This window comes from Cheilinus undulatus, linkage group 14 (assembly GCF_018320785.1).
Source record: "Cheilinus undulatus linkage group 14, ASM1832078v1, whole genome shotgun sequence".
Lineage (NCBI taxonomy): Eukaryota > Metazoa > Chordata > Actinopteri > Labriformes > Labridae > Cheilinus > Cheilinus undulatus.
Window position 1 is genome coordinate 10,609,659 of NC_054878.1, and position 23,010 is coordinate 10,632,668.

Below are 23,010 nucleotides of genomic sequence, written 5' to 3' on the forward strand. Positions count from 1 at the left end.
GATTTCTGAAGTTTGGAAGTGTTTAAGTATACTGTAAATTTCCTTATTTTTATAAATCAAATCTGTGTGAAGACATGTTTTTGAAGCCAATAAATGCAGACCCAAAGGACTTTGTGTTGTGTCTACATGACTTTTTTAACTGTTGACCACAATTAGCATGTAGCCAGTTGCTAACATGTTAGTCTTTAGTTCAACAGCAATGTCAGTTACTAAGAAGTAAAATGCATAATGTGGTATTTTTTCTTTTCCATCTCTTTAATGTTTCATGGTTATGTTAATTCAAAAAGCTTTATTAAAGGCTTTGTCTAAAATTTCATTTCTTATTGGTTGAAAAATTTTACACAAATAATAGTTCTTTAAGTATGAGTAAAACTAAACAGACCATAGTTTTAATATTAGACAAAGATAACCAGAGTAAATAGATAATGTAGTTTTTGAACAATTTCATTAAAGGGAAAAAGCCATCCAAACTTCCCTGGCCTTATGTAAAGAAGTCAATGATGTGTGGCAATGATGTGATCTTTCACATCACTGTGGAGGAATTTTGGCCCACTCTTCACTCTTAGTAAAGATCTTACGTCTTAGTGGTGCATCCAAACAATGTCAAAACCTAAGTTACAACTTTAGTTTCAATGTAGGGTTAAGTGTGGACTTTACACCACAACTAAAGACAGAACTTGAACATAATTCGTGCATCAGGCTTCAGGTCTTTTAGTAGCAAAGCTGCCCAAGACCATCATGCTCCCGTCGCCACCATCACCACCACGTTTGACTGTCAGTATGATGTTCTTTTGCTGAAATGCTGTGTTTGATGTAATGGGACGCACCTTCAATAAAGTTCAACATCTGTCTTCAATGGCTGCCATTTTTGCCCAGTCTCCTTCTTCTTGTTGAATCATGAACACTGACCTTAACAGAGTCCAGTGAGGTCTGCAGGTCTTTAGATGTGGTTCTGGGTTCTTTAATGACCTCCTGGATGAGTCGTCGATGCGCTCTTGAAATGATTTTTGTAGGCAGACCACTCCTGGGAAGGTTGACAACTGTTCAAAGTTTTCCTCATTTGTAGATAATGGCTCTCAGTGGAGTCCCAAAGCCTTATAAATGGCTTTTTAATCCTTTAAAGACTGATGGATGTTAATAACTTTGTCTGTCATCTGTTTTAGAATTTCTTTAGATGGCGCCATGATGTGTTGCTTTTGAGATCTTTTAGCCTACTTCACTTTGTCGGACAGGTTGTTTTTAAGGGATTTCTGGGTTCCACTTAACTCAGGTTTCCAACAAAAGGCAGACTACTCCTTGGAAGGCCCACCACTGCTCCAAATTTTCCCCATTTGTGGATAATGACTCTCACTGAGTCCTAAAGCCTTAGAAAATGGCTTTGTAGCCCTTTCCAGACTGATAGGTGTCTATGGCTTTTTGAGATCTTTTCACTCTGTCAGACAGGTTCTATTTAGGGGAGTTCTGGATTCAGCAGGTCTGGCAGTAATCAGGTCTGGGTGTGGCTTTGAAATTGAACTCAGCTTCCCCCCTAAAAATGTGGTTAATCACAGTTAATTCATGACTTAACTGGCTTTGTACAAGTTAATAATCAATGACGTACTTTTGACAAAGAGAAACAAGAAAAACACAAGCGTGTTTATTCAGTCAAGATTTTTTTACTGACCATGCCAAATAATTACAATCCAGCTTTTAGGATATACAGCAACACACAATTACAACAAGTACAAATCCCATGTCACAACCTCCGGGGTACAGTGCAAACATTTCTAGACATTTCAATCAAGTCAGTATGACTCAACAACTCAAGAATTTCACCTTTCTATTTAATGTGTAACTCTCCTTTAAAATCATAAATGTGACACATGCCAACGCAAAGGGAGACTGCTGGTTAGCCAGAAACCCCAAAAGTTGTCCATTCAAAGCCAAATACGTCCAAATCCTGCTATTCTTTCTCAGTGGTTTTATCGTCGAGTAAGTTCGCCTGCCTTTATGTATGCATGTGTGCTTCTGAGTTGTGCTTAATGAAAAAAGAGTGCAAACAGTGCTCTAAATCTAAGTAAATGTTCTCACTGACCTACAACTACACTACGAGTTAAAGTTTCAAAAAGAGCCTGATGGCAGAACACAGTAAAGCTTCCTCCCTTTAGCTTCTTTGTTTCTTTTGTTTCACTGAAGCACTGTAGAAAGAAACTCAAGCCTGACGCTCCGTTTAAGATTCATACACCATACTGAGATTCACTGAGTTTAGCACACAGAGGTCAGAAATGTGCAGAGAAGAATCAGAGTGAGGGTGGTGGATCAGGAGGGATCAGTCTCTCTTTTCTTTTGGAAACAGTAGAAGTATGTGTGATATGTCCGGTTTGTATTTACAGCTATTTAATATCCTGTAAAAAGAAGTCTTGGACTCTTTATTTTGACTTGAATTTGTTTTGAAGGACTGTGGGCATCAACTTTGCATCCAGGTTTTTTTTTTTTTTTTGGTAAAAATCAAATCAAAACTCCCTTGGTTGTGATAAAACTAGAGGAAACAGTGTAAATAGCCAAGTTGCTGCTGAATAAGCTGCATTTTTTTGATAAAAACAAACATAAAGAGGACACAGCTCACTGAAAGAACAGTTGAAATGAGGGATCCATGATTCAAATTTTCCCCTTACTCTTCCTTAATGCAGGTTTTATTCCTCATTAGAAAATTATCTAAACATTTTAAATGGCACCTCTTAACGCCAGCCCTCCAACTCAATTTCCTTAAGAAAGAAAAAGACTTCAACATCAAGATTTGGCTTCACTTTGAACAGCTTGTTGAGACCGTACCATTAAATATGAAAATTTCCCCCTTTCCCAAGTTTCTCTATTTTTATTCCTGCACTGTTTTATTTCTTATCCCCCTTTTTTTTACCGACTTCAAAAGTTCCCAGTACGCCTTCTTCTCCTTTGTGTTCCCCATCTGCACTCGTCTACCGGCAGGCTTCCTCCTTCATCTCCTTGTTCTTCCTCACTTCTTCTGCGTGTTTGTCCTGCCAGACAAACACAGAGACAGAGCAACATGGGAGTCATTAGTTATTCATGAATATATTAGCATTAGAGCAGAAGAAAGCTAGCAGAACAAAGTCATATTTCAGTGACTGTTCATTAAGATTTGAACACGGAATGATGCAGAGTAGGGAGAAGCAGAAACTATTTCCACCTCATGTCATTTTCACCGTTACCGATCAACTCTGTAAACTTGTGAGGAGTGTTGAAATAAAATTGCAGGCGTAGTTTAAAAGTGCTTTCACAAACAGGATTGCTCAGTAATGCAGCTTCTTCTCTTTCCTGCTGGCCTTCTTTCACATTAGTAACCATGAAGACTGAAGATAAGTGCAGTCTGACATAGTGGAAGGCAGAATGCAGGGAACTAGTTTGCAAATCTGCCAAGAAGAAAGAAGAGCTAACCACAGCCACCACTTGGGTTGACATTTGTTAATGCTCTGTGCAATAATGGAGTCCAGACCACAACTATGGATGTTTTTTCATAAATTTTTAAGACTCCAAAAACTACCTCTTTTCCTGTATGTCCATGCAGTTTCCTTAAGCTGGTATTTACCAGTTTTTTGCCAGTTTCATGGGTGGATGTCAAGCAGATACAAATATTAACAGCTAAAATGCCAGTTATCAGTGTTCAGGTTGTCATGTATGTTGACAAGTACATGGCTAATTTAGGTGCCTAACATTCATGGGCTCAATGTGGATGAAGTTGGACAAAGCTTGTCTCCGGGGTCTTTAGAGCTAGGTGGAACTATGCAAGGAAATCACGGTATGGAAGGATTTTGAACTAATCATCATTGCATGTAATAAAGATGCCAAAACAAAGGGAGCTGCAAATAGCTGAGCGACATGAGCATTAATGGCCAAGACGAGGACAGACCTCAACCGAGCAGAAAGGCATGAGTTGCAATCTCACTTTCCTGTAACTGGGCATCCTGGCTAATCAACAGCAGTTTCGGAAAATCCATCATCAAGAGGACTGAACTATCCACAGTGGAGACTTTTGTCTTTCTTCAGGACTAATTCATATAAACCACTGTGGTTGGATTATACTGTCTTAGTGGAGGTTACAGTTGAGATCATCAGTCTACCAGGACTAATATGGGACAACTGATGTTAACTTAGAGCTACTTGAGGTAAGCTGATGCTAAGTGCTGTTGTTTGTGTGTTTTGCTTCTGTGCTGCTCAGAAATGCCCAAATGGGTCCATGCTGTGCAGATATGACAGTTTTTAAGAGACAGAACATGTTTAGAATTGTGCTGGCAACTCTATTTGCCGCTGGCTGCAACTTCAGTTCATCTGTAAGGTTGGTCATGACAGACCATTGGTAGACTAGATTTTTATAATAGTGCAGAAATATGGACAAACTGCTAAATAGGGATTGGGCATACCAAATTTTTTGAATTCAATATGATGCTGATACTTTTTGATTTAACTTTACCGATACTGATACTTCTTAAGAAAGAAAAAATGTTGGACTGTCACTCTTCTAAAAGGTACACATTTCAGGCAAATAAAATGATGTGTCCAGGTCATTCAGAAATATATTTACTTCCAGTAAATTTAACTTAATAACTTGAATTTAAATTACATTCAATTTGAAAACTTCAATCAAATTTTAATGTTTGTGTGAGCAGGTAAAAAATAAAATGGGTTAAAATAAATATTTATAGCTCAAAATTGAAATTAAAATATTTAAAACTTAAAAAAATGCCACGTTTCTTTTTTTAATTCAGATTTCCATAGAAATATTTATCTTTTTATGTTTCTAAAATTTGGTCTTCATACAGTTTCTGGTATTAACATGTAGCCTCAGAGTAATTTTTGTTATATTTTCTTGCAGTTTTGACATTGACTTGGAGGCCACATTGAGTGAGAAGGATGGCCAAGTTCATATACGGGTGTGTGGAGCTGCTGAGATTTAATACTTGGGTATGACTAATCCCCAAAGTCACATGGTACGGTAGGATAGACATATCTGATTGGTCTCCAAAGTCACATGACCCGGACAAGCAGTGAAGGACACACAGTCAGGAGGAGCAAGACAGGGAAGCATTCGAGAGAAGCAATGGCAAGACATATTTTAGAGCACTCGTTTGGTGTCGATACTCTCTTGGAGTAATCAATACTAAAAGAGTACTCACCACTACTGCTAAACCAGTAAAGGAAATTTTGTTGTTACACTGATTTCATGTAGCTGCTGCAACTCTCTGTCCCGTACTGGGGCACAGTTAGGTTCACGTCTGCCATATGGATCTTGCCCCAGACCGCCCCTCTAAGCGGAATCAGAACTCAGATCCGGGTGCAATATGGTTGCATTTACTCTGACCAAACAGAACCAGACTTTGAAGTCAAGAGCACTCGGATCTGCCATAATGTGAAAGCACCCAAGACACCAAAGTCTGATATCTGTCCATGCCACTACATTATTTGCCAATGTCCTAAGTTTGTTATCAGGATCTATATCACCTGATACCAATGTTAAATCAATGCCCAACAAACAACATCACTTATAAACAAATAATTTGTTTTCTGCACCAGAAACAACCTCATGATGTTGCTAAACTAGTAGAAGGGATTTTATTATTTATCCAGCAAGAGGGCAAATGACCAATAACCACACCCGTTATGATTGTATTAAACTAGAAGGTACCTTCTCCTGCAGCCTCTCCAACATGGCCGCCAGTAGAGCCTCCCTGTTCTCCTTGTTGGCCTCCATTTTCTGCTCCAGCTTTTCCTTGGCGTTCTTGATGAAGTTGTTGTTCTCCTCAAAGGCCTTCTGGATCACCTCTCGCTCATGCTCCCTCTTCTCGGCCAGGTGCTTCAGCAGCTCCGCTTCCTGACACTAGAGGGAGATAGAGAGCACTGCAGGTGAATCCAAAGGCAAAGCAGTGGATAAAAACTACAGGGAAGGTTCTACTCCAGCAGGACAATATTAAATCAGGTATCCTTCTAACAGGAATATAAGAGCAGAGAGACAGGCAGTCCTTGTAGAAAAATGTACAGACCTGCATTAAAACAGATCACAGCGGGCTCTACTAAAGCATGGAAGTTGAAAAGGAGAGTACAGGAGTTTGATTAAGGCAGAAAATAGCATTTCCTGTGAGAGTAATTATGTCTAATGGACCTTTAAGGCAAATAAACATATGGTGATAATGAAAACATCTGTTGTTGCAGATGTTTAGACATAGGAGGGCACATTTTTCACTCTCACCTTTCCCTTCTCCCTTCTTGCTCCTCTTCCTCGCTTCTCTTTACTTGATGAATATGAACCATTGTGAGTCTGTCCTTGCATGGTTGCCTCTGTACTTTCATGTCCCTCTTTTCATCTCACTCTGCTTGTGTTTCCTCCCTTCCTTTCCATCAACCCCGGCCCATTCACTCCCTCTTTTATCCCTTTTATCCCTTTTATCCACTCCCACCCTGTCCCCCTCCTGGACTGATAAATCATGCTTTTCACAAAGAGTGTTGTCAGATGTTGACAATGGCTGAATGAGCCACAAATACCAAGGGTTAGGGTTACAGTTAGGGTTAAAGTCTGTCCACTTAGCTTTCTTGTGGGTAAATCTTAACCTCATCTCCCTCTCCGCTCACCTTCCGCCTCTCCTCGGCAGCCTCCAGCTTCTTCTGGATCTCCTCCAGGGACGGGTCACGGCGCTGTGGCATGGAGGTATTGAGCTCTGGCACGCCGTCAAAGGACGGGGGCTTAAGGATGACCTCAAAGGCCTGGCCTGAGGCCCGTTTATTTATCTCAATCACCTCCACATCTTTGATGACGCACCAGCCGAGGTCGACTGCATCTGTGGTGATAGATCATGGTCATGTTTAAGTTTTTATTCTCTATAAATCATAGAACAAAGGAACAAGGCTAAACATTATCAATAAGATTTTTGGTGCAATGCATGGTTTGCATTTTAATGACCTTTCTTTTACATATCTAGTTTAATGCATTTCTATGAACCCTAATTCCCAAAAAGTTGGGACACTGTGTAAAATGTGAATATAAACAAATTGCACAGATTTGCAAATCCTTCTTAACCTATTCAATTTAATACAGCACAAAGACAAGATATTCAAGGTTTAAACTGACAAAATGGGTTGCTTTTTGGAAAATATATACTTAGTTTGAATTTGATACTTGCAACACATCCCAAAAAAAATGGGACAGGAGCATATTTACCACTGTGTCTCCTCGCCTTTTCTTCTAACAACACTCTGAAGACACTAATTGCTGTAGTATTGAAAGTGACTTTTTTTCTATTCTTGCACTGTTTTTGTTGCTGTATTTTCATAATGCACTGTACATTTTCAATGGAAGAAAGGGTCTGAACTGCATGTATTCTAGTCTAGTTCCTGCACTTTTTCACTGTGAAGCCATGCAGTTGTAACTAATAATTGAGTCTTGGCATTGTCTTGCTAAAATAAGCTGGGACGTGCCTGAAAAAGATGCCATGGCTGGACTGGCAATCTGGCATACGGGCATTTTCCTGGCGGGTTGACACATTTCAGGGTTGGTATGATCAAATCTTTTTTGTTGTTTGTTTTCTTACTTTTTATTTACTTCTGATAGAGGATGTTGTGTCCACTGTTTCCACCTCTGACAACAAGAGAGTCAAACAAAAAAAAAAATAAAATTTTATTTGTCTACGGCATTTCCTCCTCAGCTTTGTAACAGTTTCAGGTCAGGTCAGGTGTGGGAGCGTGTGCCAGTTTGGCACTTTGTTGCTTCAACCTTTGGCCTGTACTGCTTTGGTCTCCTGATGGCCATCATCCAGACCTGCACCCGGCCCATGCCCCATCTCTCCAGGTACTCTCCAACCTGACCACTCCACTACGTACACAGCTAACCCTGAGGTCTGGTCAAACCAACTGGGTTTATAATAGTTTAGGGGAAAAAAAAATTAGTAGAGTTATTGAAGTAGATGAGGGAACAGGGCACTTATGTCTGGTTTAAGCTCAAGTGAAGAGCTGGTTTGCACAAAAAAATGCCAGGGCCAAATTTTCTTCCCAGTCCAGCACCAAAAGACACACTATGGGTGGAAGCATTGCTCCAACACCTGAATGTACCTCTTATTATTAATGGCTCGTTCACAGATCTGCAAGTTACCCCCTCTTTAGCCTGGAGGACTTGATGGCCATCATTATGACTCATCAGACCACAGCACACTTTTCTGGTGAGCTTTGGCCTAGAGAAGACAGCTGCACTTCTGGATGTTGTTGTTGTTGAGATTTTTAACTTATGTTTTCAGACACAGAAACATATGATTTAAACTGACGATGTTTTTTAAGGGTTCCTGAGCCCACACTAATCTGTAATCTTTCACAGAATGATGTCAGTTTTTAATGCAATGCTGCTTGAGGGCTGACGGCAGTGCATTGGTTTTTGGTCTTGCCCCTCATGTGCAGAGATAACTCCAGACTCCCTGAATCTCTTGCTGATAGCATGGACTGTAGATGGTGAAATCTCCAAATTCTTTGCAACTGCATGTTTCAGAACATTATTCATAAACTGTTACAGTATTTCCAAAAAGTGGAAAACTTTGGGCCATTGTTAATCGTGGACAAAAGAGCCTTTCAGTAGTGCTCTTTAATACCCAATCATGGTACTATCACCTAATATACATCTCTATTTACCTGTGGAATGTTCCAGGTGTTTTTGAAGCATTTCTCACCTTTTCTAGTCTTTTCTTATCCCTTGTCCCAACTTTTTTGAAACATGTTACATGAATAAAATCTAAATGTGTGTAAATTTAAGAAAGATATCAGCTTGAGTATTTAATAGTAGTGATTTATAAATTCTGTTTTTGTTCACATTTTACACAATGTCCCAACCTTTCTGGTACTGGAGACAGAGTGGTTTCATCTTACCTTCTGCCTTGTATGTGGTTTTCTCTGCAGTCTGCGGGTTGAGACAGGCACAGAACAGAGACACCAGGGGGAGCTCTTTGACCTTCTCTTTGTAGGCTGAGGACGAACAGACACACAGAGGCTTGTTCAGTTATGTTTGACATTGTGTTGACTCTCTGAATGATGAGGTAGCATTCAAGGCCTGATTATGTAATCATTCCTCCTCTCAGTGGCATTGACTAGTCATTGTCACTGTGCTACATAAAAACACCATCACCATGAGAAGATAAATGCTTCAGATCATAACTCTGTCCTCTTGTTATCATTCTGCATCATTGGCAGCACATACAGTAAAGGTAAAGGGGTGCATGACTTTCTGCTGAGGCTGCATTTACCTGCCAGAGTCATCTTCACACTGCGTATGTAACTCTCCAGGGATGCTGAAGATCCTTCTCAGTCTGTCAGAGACACAAAGAGGAAGAATTGACTGAGGCAGCTCATCAGGATGTGAAATAAATGAGACGAGGTGGTTAAGGAGAAATGAACAGCACCGCAAACTGCAGCATACTTGTGTAAGCACCTCCCATTAAGGTTTATTTCAGCCAATGAGAGAACAGCTCTGTGCCATGGAATAAATGTGGGCCAAAATAGAAGGTTAAATCTTGCCAGGGATGGCTGCTGGGCTGGAATATCTCACTAGAAGCAAGAGGTTTATTATGGCATAATGCATATGCATTTCTCCATGAGTGTAATATCACCTTACATAAGGATGAGAAGTGATCAAACATCATTACCATGTCAACATGTTAACAGAAACACTGACTCTTTTGTTTGAAATTTCATAAACAAAGTTGTTTAGAGCTTTAAAACTCATTTGTCTTTTTCATTTCTGTCAGAACTGAAATACAAACCATAGCTTTCAAAATAATATCAGATTAAACTTCCAGTTAGGGCCAGGGCCAGGGTTGAGGTTAAGGGTTAGAATACAAACAGTTAAAAGTCACAAACCTGACCTGCAAAACCAAATTACAAAATGTTTAGTAAGTCTGACTTAACCATCTACTCACAGGATAAAAGTAGGTATTGTTAATTCAGAACAATGTTGCTCTATATTTTTGAAAATATGCATAATCACTAAACTTCAGCAGCTCAATAAATCATAAGTGAAATGATGCCAAGATTGGCATAGACATTGACATCAAATAATGTGCCCAGAGTGACAGTAAATATTTTACTGTACAGTGTACAAATACTATTTTGAATATTTGTTCAATTTTGACAATAATCGATCATTTAATTTATTAGTTATTTATCATTTATATTTTATTTTGATAGTAATTCTAAGCTATCAAAATGTTTTGTCATTTTTTTCATAATTTTATGATAAACATATTCAGTACAATAAGGGTTTTAAGTTTCATGGTCAAAAACAAATGTATGTGTGATCCCCGTTAGGCAACTGGCAGGAAAGTCCCTCATCCGGGATGAAACTGAACCAAGGTTTGAGTCTAACTGCTACCAAGAAATCCTCACCAATTTGCCCACGAGTGTTGTTCAACTATTAACTCTTTAAGTTACAAGGCAACTGGCAAGAAAGTCCGTCAACCGAGGAGGAAACTGAACCGAGGTTTTAATGTTACACTACTACCAAGAAATCCTCACCAACACTAACAACCATTTGCCCATGTGTTTTATTCAACTTTTTAAAAGTTCCAAGGCAACTGGCAGGTAAGACCCCCAACCAGGGGAAAAACTGAACCAAGGTTTGAATAACACAACTGCTGAGAAATCCTCACCAACACTAACAACCATTTGCTCATGTGTATAATTCAACTTTTTAAAAGTTCCAAGGCAACTGGCAGGCAAGTTCCTCAACCGGGGAGGAAACTGAACCAAGGTTTGAGTGTTACGCTTCTACCAAGCAATCCTCACCAACACTAACAACAATTTGCCCATGTGTATCAATCAACTATTTACTGTATAAGTTACAAGGCAACTGGCAGGTAAGTCCCTCAACCGGGGAGGAAACTGGGTCATGGTTTGAAACTCACTGGTATGATAACATCCTCACCATCACTACCAACCATTTGTCCATTTGTGTAATTCAACTATCTAAAAGTTCCAAGGCAACTGGAAGGTAAGACCCTCAACTCAGGAGGAAACTGAACCAAGGTTTGGATCTCGCTACTACAGAGAAATCCTCACCAACACTAACAACCATTTGCCCATTTGTGTTGTTGATCTTTTTACTCTTTAAGATACAAGGCAACTGGCAGGTAAGTCCCCCAACTGGGGAGGAAACTGGGCCATGGTTTGAATCTCACTTCCACTGAAAAAACCCTCATCATCACTAACAACAATTTGATAATGGGTTTTTCAACTATTTTCTCTATGATTCTCTATGACGAGGAAATATTTTCACATCTCTCCCAACAATTACAATATTTCAGATGATCAGCATTTGAATGTTACAAGCTTTTCAACTTTTTTCAGATGCTGCCATTGGAACAAGTATTGGAAATGCATGTGTGATTTCCACTCTTGCAGTGGATCTGATAGTTAAACAATTGACTATCAATCTAAAAACCCTGGTTCAAGCCCAGGTAGGGCCCATGATTCCACAATAACTGAGTACAGAGTATGCTATTAGCGATAATGTGTGCTTCTCCTTGACAAAGAATGTTCCTTCTTCACAACCACAGGGGGCGCTGCGGTTAAATGAGTTTTCCTCAGTTTTAATTCTTTCTAAATCTTATGTATTAGGTTCTCCATTAGCAGGTGCAGGTGAATGCATTTAAATATGTCCCTTCACACTGTGGCTGTTTCCAAAACATTTAAATCCTTTTTTATAGTAAACATGCCAAACATAGTTTTACAGATTTGGCCTCAAAACAAACCAGTTCCAGATGACAGGCTACCAGTAAGGGGCGCGAAAGGATTACAAGTGGTTGCTTCCTGGTGGTAGATGCTCCAGTAGAGCCACAGTTGAGGCTCCAGCAGCGATTGCAGCAGGTTGTGAAACTTGCCAGCTCTCACACTGCAATTGCCTAAAAATTATTCAATGGCAAATACGTTGTAGTGGAAGATTACATCTGCTGTCTGCAGCTAGACGCCTCTCAAAAAGTTTGGGTGTTTGAGCATATATGACAAAGAGAACTGTCCTGCAGCTGCAGATAATATAATAAGTCTGAATATTATTACCAGCAGCATGCAGAGCTAAGATTTCCAACACAAATGGATAAACCAAGTCCACAGTTATCCATATCTCTAGATAGTGTGTTCATGGCTGCATTTGTAATAGTTTGTCTTTTAGTGAATTTCATATCTGAGGAGTATACGTTGGCAATATGATGAAAACCAAACAAAGCATCATTCAGTGTGTTTGGCTGCCGGTCACATACTAAAGCAAAACACCTGGGCTGTTATTTCTGTGCATGGAGATAAATATTAGAGGAAAAGGAGTGTGTTCTGACACTGGTCATAAGTGGCTGAGATATGCTGTGTTTTGTTCTCGTTTTGAACTCAGAATTATCACCATTATCACAAACCAATCAGTTAATAAAGAGCAAATTAGCAAACTATCTCACTGGATGTTTCACCACCTGCTTTGCTGTCCTGTCTGTCAGATGGCCTGATCAGCACTACATAGATGTACATCAGATGGATTCTGTACATAAGGCGCTATTATACGACGTAGGTTTTCAAAACCTTGTTGTCAAGGGAGCATGATGGATATTGTAAGACAGAACAAAAGTAATTTTCCTGTCTCTCAATCTAATTTTTCAATTTAGGTCAATGAAAAAGTGAGCACCCATCCATCCATTATTTACTCTGTTTTGCCTGTTCAGGATCAGGAGTGTGGAGTCAGTGCTGTCAGTTGGTGAGAGGCTGGGCACATTCTGGACCGGGTTAGTCAACCACAGGACTCACATATAGAGACAAATGAGCAGCCACGCTCACAGTTAAGCAATTAAGCTAACGAGCAAGTGTCTGGACTGTGGAGGGAAGCCAGAGGACCCAGGGGAACCCTGGAGAAACATGCAGACTACATACAGAGAAGCCAGGGTTTGAAATGTCTTGCTGTGAGGCGACACCACCAACCACTACTCCTCTGTGCAGCTCAAAAAAGTAGACAGCTGCAGAAAATAAACATTCAATTCAGTCAGGAGATTAAAAGACAGACTAAACTTGCTGCGTCATTGCCTGATAATTGGATAATTCTATCCGGGGAGAATCCAGGCAAGATCTTTCACACTTGTTGACTTTTTCACAGCTGCATGCACACTCTAATTAAGTTCTGCTTAAACCCAGGAGACTCGGAGGTGGAGGAAAAGGTTTAAGAGAGATTTTTAGAGAGAACATTTATGTTTGGACTTTAAAACAGAATGAGATACTGAGATATGACATCGGCTCTTGGTGTGGACCTGCTGGAGCCTAACAACAGTTGTGATGCGTATGCAATAATGCATCTCTACAACCTCTTCATCTTCTAACAAGATCTACATCTAATCATGCAGATTAGTGTGCCTGCCATACAGAAAGGAATATATGTAGTGGCAGTTCTACGTTAATCACCCCACCTAAAGAAATAAAGAAATCACTGCATGAAGAAAAGCAAAACACCCTAAGATGACTCTCAAAGTATTTACCTTCACATTTTTATTACATAAACAGAGAAGTTTATTATAAATGCACAGTCTTCAGAGACATTAACATTACCTAGAAAATGTTTGTGGCATTATAGTGCACTTTTACTATCAGGTGAAGGTAGACAACCGCCTGGAGCCTCAAGCTCTAAGGGGCCTCAAGTAAAATCATTCTAGTGGGGAGCGGCATGGCTCAACTTGATTTAACTCGGCATGTAGGGGATTTGCTTTCCTACGACAACTGAGCGACTCATTTGAGGGCGCCTAGAGCCGATAATGCAGCGTTCTCAGCCCTCCTTGATCCCATACACAGTCTGATCCCTACCTTGTCTGATCTGACTGACTTTACATTGTTGTAAAAAAAATTAACCTGTGAACTGACAGCATCGTGTGCCACTCTTTAACCATTCTTGCTCTCACCATGATCAATAAAGAAACAATAATTCACTCTTACCATCAAAGAGAGACAATTTTCCTACATAGCAGTGTTAATTTTGGCAGCCATTTTTAATTTTAGTCTTTTAATGAAATGCATTTTATTTTAAGTCACATTTTAGTCATTACTACCCTTTTTAGTCTAGTTTTAGTCCATAAAAAGTTCTCACATTTTAGTCTTTACTTTAAGTCCAAGCATTTATCTTCTTGCCTTAATTTGGTACTAAATCATGGTAGTGTGTCCTTTGCACCCTGCCAAACCTGGGGTCCCTGCTTTCTACAGCTGAGAGACAGAATAGATACAGATGCATTGCATTTTGACAGATTTACCCACTGTGGAGAAAATCATGGCTTCTGAATGTCTGAAAAAACTGAATTACATTTTGGTCTAGTTTCAGTCATCTCTTAGTTTTTGCCAGTTTTAGTCATCCCAGGTCTATTTTTGCTAGTTTTAGTCTAGTTTTTGTCATGGAAAAAAAGGCTGTCGACAAATGGTTTAGTCGACGAAATTAACACTGCTACATAGACGTTAAAGAAAAGTCTTCTGATGATTGATTTATGGTCTGCCCATTCTCTACACTGTTTACCATTTTAAACCTGGTTTTGCTGCTTTTTGTCCATTTTTGCCAGTTTTAGGCCATTGTTGCCTTTGTTTGCCACTCCCTACAGTAAAGCCTATTTACACAATGAAGTAATTGTTCTCTATTAAACTTGTCTCAGGTTTTCTGCTTTACCTCCTGGCATCCTGACATCTGTGCACATCATAGCTTAGCTATAAAGTCATTTCTTATCAAGTGGTTTAGTTCAGTACGCCCATCCACTCTGTTATCATACCCAGTTAAAAAGTTGTCACATTTTAAGAACAGGGGTTTAAATTTTGAAAAAGACGATGCTTGCACTACAACATACATTTAAAAATATCATTTTTGTTGCTTTAATTAGAACAGTTATTATCCAGGTTAAATAAAAAAACATGGTTATCACAGCTTAACTTTACAGTGAACCAGGATTTTTCTGACCTCCACGGGCCCCTCAGTTTGGCTGGGCCCCTACGCTCTCCCCTTGACTCCCCTGATGGTCGGCCTTGGTGAGCAGTGCAGTAGAATGGTTATGGAGTGTCACAAGTTAACACAACACCAGTTAAACCATGACACTGCTTTTATACATCAGAGGAAATAATGATTAAAAGGTTAAATTTATATTGAATGTCCTCTGTGCTCTCTCTCACTCTGGACCTTTTTGATGCATAAATATAAAATCAAGCAATTTATGACCCTTTAAAGCATGATTTCAAACATCCAGTGGTTCATCTGGTGAATGAAATTGATTGTTTGCTCTCAGGCGAGGTACAAGCTGTTACTCTTCCTTGATATACAGCACATTATCAGCCCAGCACCCATGTTCAACATATGAGCCACTCTTAAGATTACCTGCTCCTATCTGAACCACAAATAAATTCAGGAAAGATAAACAGGATGCACAGATTAAACACAAAATAGATCATGCTAATTGTGAGTTTTTGTTGGTGTATTTTGGATCATTGAGTGGAGTTTTGCTAATATTAATGCTACCCAGGCTGCTCTGCATCAAATAATATCTCACAACAGGAAAACTGACACTACATGCAAAGTAGCATTGCTATCTGGTGATGTGTAAGTTTGTGATATTTACAGCCATAAAAAAAGTCCTGTAAGCTTTGAATCATGCTTTCAGTTATGTGCAATGACTGCCTGGATCATGAGCTAAGCTATCGTCGTAGCCAGCATCCTCCCCGTGACTTAACTCTGTTCTATCTTTGGATGCAGTTTGAGTTTTATCCTCCGTCATCCAGCACTTGTGAAATGCCTGAAGATAGTACGTGAAGGTGTTCTAATGAGACAACCTGTCACTGAGAAGAACAGAGACATCTCAGTGCAGAGAACAAATACAGTCATTTGCAGCAAACATGCAGGGATATCTTCAAATGCACAGTCTTAAACACATTAGGTTGGGTAATACTGCTTATCTACACTGCTCTAACACAGCTGACTGTACACACATCAGGTCAGTGGTAGTACTGCTTATTTACAGAGCTCTAACAGCATTAAACGTACACTTTCATCTTCTAAATCCACCCTGGTTTCAGATCAATGCTCTGCATCCTGCAGCAGGAGGAAGCTCCAATACGTGTGGATACAGAGAAAGAAGCAACTTAAATAAATCTTCCACACACAGAGGAGTGAATCTGGGTCAGGCTGGTGGTAAGTTGTCTGACAGTTAAATAGCAGCGATGTTTTTATTAGACTGTTTTGTTTTATTATGTAATGACTGTCCCAGAAAAATCACAGTACTCCATGTCTACTGAAGGTTAGTTTTCTATTTAAAGACATCTTAACAATGGATGATAAACTCATCTTTAAAGGTTTGCATAACGGGAGAAAATTCATGAGGTGCAACTTAAAATAAGAAACTATAGCTAATGATTGTCTAATTTTTTGAATCGTGTAAGTAATACTTATTCAACTAGCTTAAGACAGAATAATTTTATTGCATTGCCCGTGCCTAACCAGGCCTTAGAAATACACAAAACTCAACAATAAATATACAAATATAGCATTAGCTCAACAAAAAAGGACAAAACAGCACAAATACAAAGTACATCATTTCCCACATTATGACAAAAATAATGTGCCAGCGTCTATTATGTCTCCATCAGGATGTTCAATCGCAAACAAAAATCAGCATTTCAGAAATTTACTTATTCAGTTTGTTCGAGAGTCACAGAAAGGTTGAATTTCATGCTGTGATGCTAAAAATAAATCTAAATGCTGCAGTCTGTTTGCTTAGCTCATGATGAAGCACTGAAAAACAGAGAAGGAGCAAACAGTGTTGGGACCAGAGGTTTATAAATCTGCTGCATGAGGAGTTTTTGCAAAAACAAGAACAAATTAAGGATTTGATAAGATGCTTTAAAACAACCTTTTAGTAAAGCTGGTGCTTTAAAGACAGAGGCATGGAGGGCATAAAAGACACTGATGAGGCCTGTGAAATCAGGGGTGGGTTTTGTAATTTGGAACCCCTAGGGAAAGAGCAATATGAGGCCCTTCTCTATTTAGCTTCAAGCATTTAAAGCTACCAGAGAAAACTATTTAAAAGCGTTTCTTTTCAGTTAACAAAACCACAGAACCACAGAACTAATGGACATATCCACATATGAGCAAACAGCACTTACTCACCACCTCAAATGAGAAACTTTAGCATTAATCTGCAGGAAGTCATTGAATTATCAATCCTGATTTTCTGTCCATCTCATAAAACTGAAGTTTATATGTATGCAGGCCCACCCACATATATTACTGGGCCCTGAGAGAAGCAGCAAACAGGCCCTTCCTAGACGTCATTTGATGATATTAAAGCATGCATGTTGGATTAGTGATGCACATTAGCACTAGCCTCCTGGCTAACAGTAACACCCACTGAACTTTTGAAGCTGACCGACAAAAAGGTCTGTAGCAGGTCTTAGTATGGCTGCACACAGTCCAGCATCACTGGCCCTACAGTAAATATGAACACATTAAAAATACATATATTGATAATGAGTTGATTCTCTGTTTTGTATGTTTGCTCTTGATGTTTTAATGTCTGACTTTTGGATCACACGCTTTTTTGTCTTTTTCCATGTCAGACAATACAACCAAAATCTTGTCCTGTCATGGCCATAAGACAGGAAACTCAAGGACAGAATCCTTAAAAAAAACTCAGTTTTATTGGATGAATGTTCTTTGAGTCACTCTGATTAAAGGGCCAATCAGAGCAACAAAACACAACTAATAACGTTTCCACCAAACACTTAAGTTCGGTACAGCACAGCACACATTTTTTTTTTTTGCGTTTCAGAAAGGTTCCCAAAACAAACAACCTGTACCACCCCACTTTTAATGGCACCCCTCCTTAGCAGTACCAGTCTTACCAATCTGTCTCAAAAAGGTGGAGCTACACACACAAACATAGGGGTTTGCACTGACGGTACCTTGTGTGTCATGCTCAACACAGTCGGGCTGCACATAAAAACATGGAAGTCTGCTTACTCTATACCTGTTAAAGCTTTAGTTTATTTTTAATGTGACAGATTCTCATGGTATAGCTCGCAACATTTATATTATGTCGTATAAACTGCTATAGACTAGATATTTTCACATATTAATGTACCGTTATGACTCGGCACGTTTCTGTCCACGTATATCATCAGCTTAGGATCTGTACTGACCATGGTGAACATAGTTATGATGTCGTTATTGGAAAAACAGCATTTTTAGCTGAAATAAAGCTATTTACTGCTCATCCCCACTGATTTCTGTCACTTGTCCTTTCTACAACTCTAAGGCTGGACCAGCAGACTCACACTGCATGTGACGTCACACGCGTTACCTTGACAGTCCACTCACCGTGTAAGAGTATGAGTGTCTGTGGAAACACAAACTGTTTTGGGGTCTAGCGTACCGAACCATACTCAGTCTAACAGGACCACCTGGTGGAAACGTGGCTTCAGTAGACATGTGCAGCCCTGGGGAGTAAACTTAACAGCTCAACAGACAGCTGATGCCATGTTAATACATGATTGCTCACTATCATTGGAACCAGTGGGTAAATTAAGCTCATAAGCTGGCCAGGAGGAGAGCAGAAACATCTTTTCCACAAGGAAAGTTTTCACTTCTTTGCTTGTCTTCTCTTCTAAACCACACCCATAGCCACCGCCTCATTCTCCTCAAATGGGGCTGATCAGCCAGGGAGATGGATCCACCTGATGACTGACATGGAAACTGGCCAATCTGTTAGCTTTGCTAGGTTATTAAAGTAGCCCAGTTAGCTGGCTATGCTAGCTTTGCTGTATGTCTTTGGGATATGTGCGGTTAGCCAGGTAAATGACCAAATTCTGATATAAAACTGGCACAAGATTTATAAATTGGCTAAACTAACTACCTATCAGTTTTTCTTAAAACACAGGCCTGAAATTCTGGTTGAACACTCTTTTAAAACTGTAATGTAGCCTCCCGCCACTAGGAGCTTCAGTTAATCTCTACTGCCAGAACTTTCCTCAGCACTTTGTCTGGTGTAAACAGGAGAAGCTTAGCAGTTAGCATGACGTAGGAACAGCCCAGTATGACTGATGTTGGACTAGAAAATGGGAATAAATTGGTAATTAGGCTGTGATGAGTAAACCCCATCAGGAATGATATTAACCTGCAGTAGACCAGACTCACATCATGAACCCACCGACACAGTTACTCTGAGGAATCTGATTGTTTTCTGGATATTTCCTCCTCTTTAAACTAGTCTAGTTTATTATGTCACAGCAGTAATGGTGATGCAAAGATAAGGAGAAAATGATATCCTATTGGTCAGTGTCAGGACACTGTTGTTGAAGTCAGGTCAGAGTGTAAAGTAGAAGATGCAAGAAAAATACTGGCGCTCCAGTCATAATGAATCATGGTTATGGCGTGACCTAGACCCATCTTTGATCCTCCTGACATTCCTATAATGCCTGACATTTGACAATGCTGGTACAAAACAATCAAGCAAAAATCTGGAATAAATGTTCAGCTGTAAAGCCCTTTGAATAGCTGTTTGTATGAAAGATACTCTATAGATAAAGTCACCTTGTCTGATGGACTCAGGCTGGTTTAAAAAGAGAGGTTTACATTTAAAAAGCAACAACAAATTCTTCTGTTTTACTAAATAATGGTTATGTTTTATGTTGATGAGAATTTGTTATCGTTGCTTAAATTTAAGAAGGCCTGTCTCGGCGCTAACCTCCACTGGCCCCTCCATGCTGGACCAAAGAAAGCTCTACCCTTTCCCCCTCTTACATGCAGCCTATGAAGGGAAAAATCCTTATAAAGAGCTGTTGTACAGTCAGTAAGGTTTCAGAGCAGGAGTAACTTTATGGGGAACACAAGACTAAGAAAAGCTAAAAACAGATCTTTGGTGATAAATCAAAAACTCTGATGAAAATTAAGTTTAGTTCCCATCAAGTAGACAAAAACAAGACTTCAGTGTAACATCTGGACTGCTGGACATCAGTGATATTTCTCCACTGTGCAGACAAGATATGTAAGTATTTTTCATCAGTTGTACAGTTTCAAAAATCGATCATAATAATTATTGCATTGATAGGAGTGTCTTACATTTATGAGGTATGGCTATTAGATAATGAGACTTCACTTATGAGGATAAAACCATGCGGTTCACAGTCACACCCAGTGTTAGATATTAAAGGGATATTTCAGTATTTTCTAAGTTGGGTTGTTTGAGGTAGTTGGCAACAGTAGTGGCATTAGCCTCCCGTGGTATCAGAGATCACTGCCTCTTCAAACTGGTCATATTGGAGGAAGCTATACTGTACAGTGTAGCAGGTGGGTATTGTTTCACTGAGTAATCTAATAAATTTAAGGTAAAAACTGGCCAGATAATAATTCTGGCTCAATTTTATGCTATATGAAGAATTTTATGAGTTTTTTATTTTTAACCCATAAAAGCCTCTGTGTTTTGCACTATTTTTACGATGTGAGCTTCGGCTACCAGCTACGTGTTCTTCCACCTCAGCGTATCTTAACAGCTTCTTGTGCCAAGCACAGAGGCTTTCTGGGTAAATGATGAAGCACTTCAGACATTTTCAATACAGCGTGAGTCAACACTGTTTTTTCAGCTTATTGTTACCTTAAAGAAATTGAATTAAGTGGTGAAACTGTACCCTTTAACAAATTTGTGGAGACATTTTAGAATACATGGAAGGAAACCCACATTTTTTGGAAAGTTGCTCAACTTTTAAGTGAATCACTTTCCGATGCCTTAGCAAAAACACACTTAAATCAGTAGCTAGTAGTGAACTAAAGACGTCACTTATTGGAAACTTACAGCAGTTGTGCGTGACTACCAAACCTTTAATATAACACTCAATGCGACTGCAAACCATGTGGTTTTAACCTCATAAGCGTAGTCTCGTTATTCAATAGCCATACCTATGAAGCCTAGTGTTAGTTCATACAGGACACAGTGGTCATAACGCCCAGCTGTGATCAGCTGATGGCCAGCTGTTGCTTCCCAACCCCACAGCCAATTTTTTTCAACACAGCAATGAACTTAAATATGATGTACCTCTCTGATCCCTGCTTGCATCAATGATGATGCACCACACTGCTGCTGCTAGCAAAGCTTAACCTCCTCCACCCCAGCCTCCTCCTTTATAGCATAAAGTTTGTTGCAATTTCGTTCAGATTCATGCCACTATGGATTCATTCAGTTTGAACTAATTCTACTGTTTTCAGTACAAATTGTCATAAATGTATCTAGCCATATGGGGGTTTCTGGCCATGCACTCCCTGAAGAGTTAATGCATGCTGCTTGACTAACCCAGGAAGCATCTTTTGAGCAGAGCCTTCTCTGCCATGTAAAACTGTACATCCATTTTGCAATAAAATGGTTAAATGTAAGTTAGTTTAAGAGAAAATAAATGTCTTGCTTACAACTTAACACTGGAGCATAAGAACCTTGACTTTTCCTTGACTAAAAGCAGACCAAAAATGTGGCTAAAACTAGAAGCCATTATAATCTAGAGACTAAGCCTTAATTCAAAATAGCTTCCAATATCAACAGTGTTTCAGTAAAAGAGTAGCTCTTCAATCTCAAGTTGTCTTGAGCTGTACCTTGAGTTTCCAAAGAATCAGAAAAGAGAAAAATGATTTTCATATTTCACTCTGTTTCCATGGAAACTGTAGTAGATGTACTTCTTGCATAGATGTTCACATTCTTGCATGAATATTAAACAGAACATTATGAATCTTACATGCACAATGATATATTCTTATGCTCAGCATGTTCATGTTTCAGTTTTATTATTATCACTGCAATCACTGGATTATTTTTAAAGGAAATATGCAACTTTTATTCAAATACTAATTGACACAGAGGGAAAAATACCGAGGGGAATGGGTTAAATTACTCACATTGCACCTCTAACTGATAGTTTAAACAGCCATTTAGACTCAGTTTTGTAGGATTGCAGAGATTTCTTCTGTTTTCTTACTTTAGGCATGCACATAAAAATCTCTGCACCCACCCAAGAATCATGTGGAGCACAGAAAGCTAAAGGTAGAAAGGGCAGAGTGGGTCAGGAACACAAGACCAGCAGAACTATTCCTAACATTTTTGTACATTTTCATTAGTCTTCCATTCTTATTCCTCAGCTGTAAACACTCTTACACAAACTCACACATATTTTTAACCCTAAAACATGCAAATACTCCTGTGTTTTCCTCTCCCACACTCATTCTGGCCTTCTTTTCCCAAAAGCAGACACAAAGCTACATCTGCTCATATGGAGAATCAATAATAAATGACACAAGGTTACACGCCATACGGTTTGAGGGTACACCGAGTTCTCTTCTTCCTCTTTCTTGTGTCAGCAGGAACCACTGCATCATCAGCGTCCTCACTCTCACCCCGTCACACTCACCCTCCAGCACATTCAGACTGTGATAATCAGTAAAAGTGAACCAGTAGAGCTCAGTGTGACAGCAGTGAAATGCCCATGTGTGCTCGGTGAGTCTACTCACCCCCCTCTGTCCCGGTCTTCTCTGCTGCTGCTGCTGCTGCTGGTCCGCTGACTACTGTTACCTCTGTCTGGCTGCACGGATACAGGCGCCGGGCAACAGCATCAGCAACAGCATCAATGCTGCCTCCATGACATCACCATGGAGACGTCTCATTGGTGCAAGACACTGCCAGCATCCAGGCCTCTCCACCAATCAGAGTGTAGATGAAGGAAGGGGGGAGGGCTGACGGCTCTTTGTGTGGCACTGCAGGGTGGGTGGTGGATGCTTCATTATGTGCTGCAGGAGTGTGTCATTTCTGATGTGTGTGTGTGTGGATTATGGATGGGGAGAGTTCAGGGAAGTAGTGTGAGAAATTGGTGAAGATTTGTCTGTGTGAGTGTGTATGAGAGTGTGTGTGTGTGGGGAGGGGGGGCGTCTCAGCAGGGTGCCAAGCTAAGAGGCATGCAGTACGTTAAATTATTTAGGCC

The 23,010-nt window shown here is 39.7% G+C and overlaps 1 protein-coding gene across 1 annotated transcript; it reads right to left on the bottom strand.

Annotated features, from left to right (window-relative positions):
* Positions 1 to 1,654: 1,654 nt before the first annotated feature.
* On the bottom strand, positions 1,655 to 22,631 carry stmn4 (stathmin-like 4). Its single transcript, XM_041805553.1, has 6 exons — positions 22,544 to 22,631; positions 9,267 to 9,329; positions 8,893 to 8,988; positions 6,619 to 6,824; positions 5,678 to 5,869; positions 1,655 to 3,014 (listed from the first exon to the last, which is right to left on the bottom strand). The coding sequence occupies exons 2-6, from the start codon at positions 9,277 to 9,279 to the stop codon at positions 2,955 to 2,957; spliced, it is 567 nt and encodes a 188-aa protein (XP_041661487.1). The 5' UTR covers positions 9,280 to 9,329; positions 22,544 to 22,631; the 3' UTR covers positions 1,655 to 2,954.
* Positions 22,632 to 23,010: the final 379 nt, after the last annotated feature.